Raw genomic sequence first — 9,517 nt, forward strand, 5'->3', positions numbered from 1 at the left:
GCTGACAAATATCAGAATCAGAATAGGAATCATCTTTATTTGCCAAGTATGTCCCAAAAAACACACACGGAATTTGTCTCCGGTAGTTGTAGCCGGTCTCATACGACAGACAATCAATTGACAGAGAAGACTTTTGTGACCTAAATACATTGACAAAAAACAGTCACTGAGCAATAAAGGGTTGCTCGTTATCTGGTAATGCCAGATAAATGCCAGGTGCAGCAGGGGACCTGTGACGTTCTTGAGGTGGTCCAGCACGAGACGTTCAAAGGACTTCATGACCACAGATGTCAAGGCGACAGGCCTGTAGTCATTTTGACCCGGGATTGCAGTTTCTTGGGGCCTGGAATGATGGTGGAGCGTTTGAAACAGGATGGTACTTCACACAGTTCCAGAGATATATTGAAGATCCGAGTGAAGACTGGCGTGAGCTGGTCCAGCGCAGACTTAGAGGCAGGATGGGGACACATGGTCTGGGCCTGCCGATTTGTTAATCTTTTGTTGTTTGAAGATGCGTCTCACATCCTGTTCGTGGATGGTAAACGCAGAAGTCAGAGGTGTGATTGTGGTCGGTGGTGCGGCTGGGTGGGCGTGGGGTGTGAAAGTGTCCTTTTCAAATCTGCAGTAGAAGGTATTCAAGTCGTTGGCTAGTGTGCTATTGTTCTCAGCTTGGGGGGATCGTCGCTTGTAATTAGTCAGCGATTGGAATGCATGCCAGACTGATTTAGAGTTGTTAGCGCTAAACTGTTTTTCCAACTTTGCTGCATAGTTCCTCTTTGCAATGTTAATTTCTTTAGTCAGCTGGTTTCTAGCGCAATTGTACAGGGTCCTGTCCCCGCTTCGATGTGCGTCCTCCTTGGCTTGGCGAAGCTGCTTAGGTTTGGCAGTGAACCACGGCTTGTTGTTGTTGAATGTGCGAAATAACTTTGTTGGTACACACACCTCTTCACAGAAACTGATACAGGATGTGACAGTGCCCGTATATTCATCCAGGCTGCCAGCTGAATTTTCAAAGACACTCCAGTCTGTGCAGTCTAAACAGCTTTGAAGTTCCATCTTTGCTTCATTGGTCCACTTTTTCATTGTTTTCACCATAGGCTTCATGCATTTAAATGAACGCCTATATGTTGGTATTAAGTGAATTAAGCAGTGATCTGACGAGCCCAGGGCTGCACAAGGTATAGCACGGTATACGTTTTTTAGCAGAGTATAGCAGTGGTCCAGAATGTTATTTTCCCTGGTAGGACAGTCAGTGTGCTTCTTGTATTCAGGGATATTGTTGTAAATGTCCTGAAAAGTGACTCTCAAAAATTTACGGCAGTTTTTTTAATACTGTTTGAAGCTAAATGTGACAAAATGTTGCTGTTATTTTCAGCCTGAGACACTTTACAAACGGCACCCCATACACAAGCAACGTCGAACTTCGGAACTGTGAGGCATGCATGCATGTTAACCACTACTCTCCCATGCTACTGGTAATTGGCCTCTCTCCCCCCCCCCCCCCCCCCCCTGCACAAGTGAGTCAATAGAACAGTGCGATTACTAACACAAAATCATCAAAGAAAAACCAATGCTGTTAAAACTAAAGAAATGAATTAGCATTTTAATGAAACTTAATGACAATAAAATGTGATATCACACAGTAGTTGCAGACTGAATTTAAAAACTTATTATTTTCATTTAAAAGTTTAGGGTTACGTGTTACTTACCTTGGGTATACTTGAACCTCCAAGAATACTAAAAGCACACCCAGTCTCAATTGGCCTTCTATAAGGGGATTTAGCTGAAATACCACAAATGGAAGCATTTGCAAACATGTTTTTTTTTTGGCATGCTTACATGCTGCATGCATAATATCACAATATTAAGATTGAACAGACTGAGAGTTTGGGATTTGAGCTCTTTCTAAGCACACTAGTCACAACAAGCACTCTCTGTTGTTGTTCTTCCACCAGTCTTATCTGATAATGAGTCTCTAGTTACCAAGCACCAGTCCCCAGTCAGCACAGTCATAAACCTTTAGGGAAGTACAGCCAGAAGGGCCACAATTAAAGAAGCACCGGAAAGTCACCGAAGTCAACCAGATGAAACCTATACAGTACTCACGTTCCCTCTTTTGTGTCATACTGCTGGTGTTAAACTTAAAATGGAGCTACTCGACTAAGCTCAACTAAGACAAGAATAGACTTTAACAAGGTTACTAACAAAGCGTGCACTTATTGTTCTCATTCCTGCTGTACCAACATTAGTCACATGCATGACAATGTTCCTTTACTAAAGCTATTTGAAGGTGTCTGAAATCATATCATATACATATTCTGAAACTTAATAACAAATGAAGGTTGTACAGAAGCCTGGTCGAAGCAAACGCAAGAATACTACACTGGAACTAAGGTCCCTTGATGGATGGATGTCTACAAAATGGGAATTAGTGACACACTGACAAACTTGTGATTAATTATAGCTGCTGTGAGCTTCTTTACGCAGATCGAATGGTTCATCAATGGCATGTTTTTTTTTAATTGTTGTTGTTTTGGTAGATTCCATCCATCCGTTTCATTTTCTGATTGTGATAGAGTACTCCGTCCATCCATCCATCCATCCATTCTCTGTACCGCTTATCCTCACTAGACTGTCTTTAAGCGAGAGGGGGGACGCACCATGGATTGGGTGCCAGCCAGTCGCAGGGCACATACAGTGTTCCCTCGCTATATCTTAGTTCACCTATTGTGGATTCAGTGCATTGCAGATTTGTTAACTGTAAAAAAAGATATATATACAAAGAAGTCATCGAAACACATTTTACAAGGAATAAATTGTGCATAGTGTACAGTACTACTGTGCATTACTGTATGTTTAAAAGTTTAAAGGTAATTAAGAGTAAAAAAAAGAGTTTAGAAGTGTAGTTTTGACTTTAATATGAGTGTGAGGAAAATTCATAAGTCTGTGTCTGGGGAGGTTGATGCAGCTTTAAAATATGCATAAATAAACAAATATGTGGTCGCCACTTTTCAGATTTCACCTATTGCAGGAGTGGCCCGGAACCTAACAGCCCACAATAAACAAGGCATTACTGTATACAACAACATAGTCATTCACACTGATATTCACACCTACGTACAATATAGAGCCTTTAACCTTACATGTACTGTATGTTTTGGAATGTGGGAGCAAGTCGGCATACCTGGAGAAAACCCACACAAGCATGGGGAGAGCATGCAAATTCCACACAGAAAAGGCTAGAACCACGATACGAACCCATGAACTGTGAACTATGAGGCAGACATGTTAACTGTGGGCACATTTTACTAACATATTTAAAAATAATTAATGAATATAATAAAATATTTAAAAAGATGACTGTGACCATCAAGTGTCTTTTCTGGAGTCCTGTCAAGCAAAGGATCCAAACAGCAAACAGAGACTGGAACATAGCAATCCAAGCCAAGGAAATTTATTTAATTTATGTCGCAGTATGGTGGTCTCGTTGTTAAAACGTCTGCCTCACAGTTCTGAAAGTCGGGCATCGGCCCTCCTGTGTGGAGTTTGCATGCTCTCTCCGTGCTTGCGCCGGTTTTCTCCAGGTGCTCTGGCTTCCTTCCGCATTCCAAAAACAATCACGTTAGGTTCATTGAAGCAAAGAGTTGTAGTATGAATGTGAGTATGAATGGTTCTTTGTCTATTATTTAATGGCGACCAATCCGGGGTATACCCCTCCTCTTGCCAAAGTCACCTGAGACCCGAATGAGAGCAAGCGGTATAGAAAATTGATGGCTAGATTTGACTTGTGTTTTGTTTGACTTCATGAATACATGGAATACTGGACACCAGAAAAGAACACCCAAGTTGAAAATACAATAACATTTGAAATATTCATTCAAATTGCCTGTTAAAAGACTTAAAAGTGAGATACTGTGTTTCCATTGAGTCTATCAACTTGAATCTGTTAGTTTTCAGTGTACAGAGGAACAATAAAGGTCCAACAAAGAGGCTGGGCAACCCAAAAACCTTTTTTTGTGAGTTTTCAGGGAGTGCCTTGTAACATTTGAACATTTGTTTGACAGTCAAAATAAGTTTACCAGAGTCATCTTAATAGGTTAAAACCACAAAACATTCTTTACACATTCTTCAAAGATCAACGAGAAGCATGTAATAAATGCATGCCTCACATGTCTTTATTTGAACGTTAACTGTCATGCAAGTGTAAAAAGCAGTTAACCAGCACTGGCGTTCGCGGTCCACTCCACTCCCCGAACTTAACTTCCCAATGCTCACTATGTTTGTCATGAGAGTGTATCCATGGAATACAATATGTGGCAAATGAGATGGTTTGAAGTTGTCCTTGAACCAAATATCTTCTCAAATTACTGAGCGCAACAGCCGCTTCCCATAGCAACAGAAAACACTGAGAGTGAGAGAAGACAACAAGGAGAAACTAAAGCCATTTAAGCCTTTTTTATTATTCATTGCTGAGGAGATTGTGGTGGTTCCCATAAAGTTTGGGACATTAACCCTCCAAAAGAGGCGCTGAGGTGGGTGTCATCCATGCTTGACGCAGACCTTGGGGCCCCCTACATGCATTTTGGGTGGGAAACATTCTGGATTGAGGCTGAAATGCAGCGGAGCGTCCATGGCAACCTGTGTAACGAGACTGAACAAAGGGGGCAAAGTAGAGGAGTTACATACTGTAGGTGTGAATGAATAAGGTCCCAATATGGTGCCAAGTCGTCTGCTGGACTCTGCTACTCAATGAACACTGTAAGCGGAGGGAGAGGCGTTGTGGCATGGATCCCAGAGTGGAGGAATTCAAGAAGCACAAAAAAGACACAGCTCGGCAAAGGAAAGGGGAGGGGGGGGGGGGGGGTACTTGCAAACAGGTTTCATTAGAAACATAGACTCCAGGTAAAAAAATAAAAAATAAAAAATAACAATACTATGCAGTAGTTACAGAGTCTGGTGGATCTTTTTTTTTTTTTTTTTTTTTAAATCAAAAAAAAAAAAAGCTGTTCTTAATTGGACCATGCATATCGGTTGCAAATGATAGAAATGCGGTAATTTGATGTCATTTCCCCCTCTTCTCCTTTAAAATAACAAAATAATAGATGGCAGTTTACCATGTATTAATCATGTGCAACCTAGGTGCATGTTCGAGTTAAGTACATTCAAAGGACTTTTTTTTTTCTTGATGCTAAATTTAAAGAGAGAGAGAGAGACTTTTCCAACCACTCTCGCAGCTTTTTTTTTTTTTTTTTTTTTTTAAAGCGACTACTGACTTTAATTGCGAGAGCATGTAAGGATGTCATATTTATGTGATACATCAAATCCTAACAGAGATTTTATTTGGCCCAAAGCTAAAGCAGTGAAAGGTCATTAGTTTAGTATGTTTATTTTATTGGCACGCAGGTTCCCATATGTACTGTGGATATGCACAAACCCACGTGGACCTCCGAGGGTACGCCGAGTTTGAGAACCGCTGGTTTCCACCATCTAATGAGTGCCACGCCATATGAAAACTAATATCAACACAGTAAACAATTCTAAAAGCATTTTAGTTGAATGATTGGGAGAAGCCAAAATGAATAGAAGCAGCAGTTTCAGATGTCAAACAGTCAAAGACAAAAACAAAATGAGAACACTCGCAGGGGAGCATGGAGCAGACGCTAACGCCGAAATGACCGCAGATGACAGTGACTTGGCCACGCCCCTTAAAGGTATGCATCAGCGCATGAACGCATTTTGTGGGGGGTTTTGGTGGGCAGCCGATTGACCAGCTTGTCCCCCTCGTGTTGTCAGCGTGCTGGCTTGGCGCCTCCCCTCTTTCCCCGTCTCCTGTATAAATGTGCAGTCTGCTCCTTGTGTGCGCTCACAGTCACGTCGAGTCAGAGCAAGTGTGCGGCCTCCCGGGATATTAACACAGCAGACGACCGACAACAATCTTGATTTTTCAAGCCGTTTGCGATGAAGGCTGTCCCTCGCGTGCACCCCCAGGACTCTCCGTCTTCCTCCCCCGCCGGCAGCAGGCGGCTCCCCCTCCACTATCCGACCAAGCGGAGCTTCAACGTCGCCCGGTCCGGGATGGAAGAGGACGACCGGCATTGTCTGCAGCACGACATGAACGACTGCTACAGCCGACTGAAGCGCCTGGTGCCCACCATTCCGCAGGATAAGAAAGTCAGCAAAGTGGAGATCCTCCAGCACGTCATCGACTATATCCTGGAGCTGCAGTTGGCCCTGGAGACGCACCCTTCTCTCCACAAACAAGCGCCTCAACGGACCGCGGCGTGCGGTCCTCTCGCGTCCAAGCCCAGCCGAACACCGCTCACCGCGCTCAACGTCGAGCACCGCCAGGTACCGGTTCTTTACTAGTGTCACAGACGAGACATAGTTAGCGCCAGCCACTTGCGAGACAAAGCGCGTCATCCCCGTTATGTGCCAATGGAGCCCAACATTTTGTTTTAGCAATCTATTTAAAAAAAATAAAAAATAAAAAAATATATATATATATATATATATATATATATATCGATATGGCGTGGGAAAGGCGCATTTGGCGTGTCTTCGATTGAGCGCATTCTGATTTGCATGATAATGTCAGAGGGCCAGGGCTGGTGAAGTACCTCAGCCTGCAGTCCACTCCACTGCGCGCAAAAAGGGTCATTTGTTAGCCAATAGGCAAGAAAAATCATTCTTCTTTTTAATTATTTATGATTTATTTTTTTAACATGTATTGTATTGTGTTATTTCAGGCCATTGGCCGCTGCTTTCACCAATAAAGCTTAACCATACTGCATATCATTTTATACCTGTCGTTTGTATTCTTTGTCTTTAGAGGACATCAATTGTCAAAAAGCCGGAGGACTCCATTTTATGCCGCTGAAAACATACGCACCTGATTGGTAAGTGTGAATTCTTTTTATGATTACTGTTGTTATGTTTCATTTTTCTCCAAATGACATTTATCTAGACACAACGTTAAACGCTAAAACAGGTTGGCGACTGGCGCATCCTCATTGAAACAATCGCACAATATCGCAGAGTAAATGCAGGCCGGCGCATGGAAAGGAAACGAATAATTGAGGAACACGAGCAGAGGCAGCTGTGCTTTGTGCAATAACGGTCACCGGTGTAGCAATCATTGAAGAAGTCTAGGTTCAAACGTCACTTTGGCCTCTCTTTGAGTCCTTGACACTGACTCTCAGTCCCTGGGTTCATGTTAGCACAAGAACATCTGTCTAGAATCGGCGCACACGGCATGTATTTAGTGCGGCCGGAGAATAAAAGTGTCCCGGTCTGTCCGAGATCCGCCGGTCGCTCTGGCAGTAGCCCGCCGAGCCGTGTGGTTGTCGCCTGACCTGGTTTGTTTTGGGTTGTCGATCGAGCATGGCCTCTGTTTTGTTGGTGGCGCCAGTCAGTCTGGAGCTCTGAAGCTCACCCCCACCTCTATTCATCCCCTCCACAGGTGTGCAGGCTGCACAGAACCGCTCCAAAGCCAGCAAAGCTTCGAAAGCAAAGACTCACAGCCACCTGGATGCACAATCACAAGGGAATTTGGAAACTACTGGAACAAACTTATTTGAAATATAATTACAATTTTTGATCCATAGAGCATGGAGTTAGCATAAAGATGTCTCCCTTTATGTTTGTCCCAAACCAGCCCCATCCATTTTTTTTATCCATATTTTCTTTCAAAATTGAATTAACAGTCATCGTTTTGAGACATCCCCCCCCAATCGTGTATGAGCATTACATTGAAAACCTGTGAATTGTGCTTCAAAAAAAAAAAAGTGAGTTTCAAGCTTTACTGAACTGCAAAACTGCTGTACATATTTTTTTGACATCTATTGTTTAAAATAGATGCTTTGTGTCAAGCAGGGATGCCATTCCTGTGGTCATATCATATTTGATACTGTAAAGAAGAACAATTCAATTTGAAGAACAATTAAGATTGTACATGAAAAGAAACAAATGTTCTATAAGAAAAACAGATATGTGAAATGAATACATATATGCTTCAAATAGACTATTGTAATTATAAGATATTTTTTATTAAAATGTCATTGGTCGTTTTGTAAATATTGTTATTTCCACTTAGGAGTCTTTAGTGAATGAATGTGGTTTTGTCCTCACATGATGATATCAGTTAACATTGCAATGTTTTGGAATAGTTTAATATGTAGCATGTCAGGCTCACTGCAGAGATGCCAAAGGTGCACTGAAGCAGCCCCCCCCCCCCCCCCCACCCCACCCCTGTATAGATACAGTAAGTTCTTTTATTTGCTCAGCTTTCCCTTGTTGTTTTTATACTCACTAACTATGACACTTAATCCATTTGGGGCAATAGGTCGCTCCTCTTCGATAGGTTATCGTTTTTGTTGTTGTTTTTTTTAATGAAAAAGCCCGATGTCTTTATTTTACAATGCACTCATGGAAAAAAAACAAATAAAATCCATAACACGCATCACTTCGGTCGGTGTACAATGTAATATCTTAAAATGCAATGATAGTGAGTGATGTCATGGCATCGTTTTTCATTTCATTAGGACAGTGCAAACATTAAATACATGGACGACAATTAATTGTAGTCATTAATTGTGATCAGCATGTTTCATGGCGATCATGAACTCATTTCAGCAGCCGTGTGGTTGATTAATTAAAAAAACAACAATTTTTGGGGGTTTTTTTTCATGACATTGAACACCAAATTTACCTCACCACCCTCCTGCCAGTGTGGGAGGGCGCATGTACATGACTGTCAGAATTGACCTTCACTGGCTCGTGAGGAGCTGTCAAAACAATTAAAGTTTCCAGGAAGAACTGCGTCGTCTCATTATTTGTCTCCAGAGGTATAATGTTGGCAGTGCTGGTGCAGGAAAGTGAAATAATGAGGCCAGAGAGGGAGGTGTGGTAAAATATTAATGTAAGAGGGAAATCATTTGGATCAACGTTTCAATTTGATCCCAATTTTAATTTTAGTTTTTTTTTTTAAATACAACCTTATCGTCCAGAAATACAGCAACGTGGATAAATGCTTTGAGGAAAATTAAAACAATTCTTCGTTGTCGAATGCGGGAAAGCCAACTTTCACAAAAGCAAAACTTAAAACATTTAGTTGAATTGCCCAACTTAAAATGCTATCAAAGTTTGTTGCGTTTGAAATGTTTCTTTCTTTTTATTATTATTATTATTATTATTACAGTGAACAAATTGTATTATTTCAAAGAAATAGAACCATCATGTAAAAGGAGCACAGATGGGGGAGAGAAGAAGGTACAGGTACACATTTTATGCGTCCTATCAGATACTGGGGCAGCATAGTGAACCAGTGGTTAGCACTTGGGCCTCACAGTTCTGATGTTCGGGGTCTGAATCCCACCCTGCTGATTTCTTCCCCGGTGGCTTCCTCCCACATTCCAAAAACATTTGTGTTATGCTAAGTGACGACTCTCAATTGTCCACAGATGTGAATGTGAGTGTGGATGGTGGCGACCAGTCCTGGGCGAACCCCTCCTCTTGCCGA

At 42.0% G+C, this 9,517-nt stretch overlaps 1 protein-coding gene across 1 annotated transcript; it reads left to right on the top strand.

Moving 5' to 3' along the window:
• The first annotated feature begins 5,839 nt into the window (after positions 1 to 5,839).
• On the top strand, positions 5,840 to 8,918 carry id4 (inhibitor of DNA binding 4). Its single transcript, XM_061675507.1, has 3 exons — positions 5,840 to 6,348; positions 6,830 to 6,896; positions 7,460 to 8,918. The coding sequence occupies exons 1-2, from the start codon at positions 5,959 to 5,961 to the stop codon at positions 6,875 to 6,877; spliced, it is 438 nt and encodes a 145-aa protein (XP_061531491.1). The 5' UTR covers positions 5,840 to 5,958; the 3' UTR covers positions 6,878 to 6,896; positions 7,460 to 8,918.
• Positions 8,919 to 9,517: the final 599 nt, after the last annotated feature.

This window comes from Phycodurus eques, chromosome 4 (assembly GCF_024500275.1).
Source record: "Phycodurus eques isolate BA_2022a chromosome 4, UOR_Pequ_1.1, whole genome shotgun sequence".
Taxonomy (NCBI): Eukaryota; Metazoa; Chordata; class Actinopteri; order Syngnathiformes; family Syngnathidae; genus Phycodurus; species Phycodurus eques.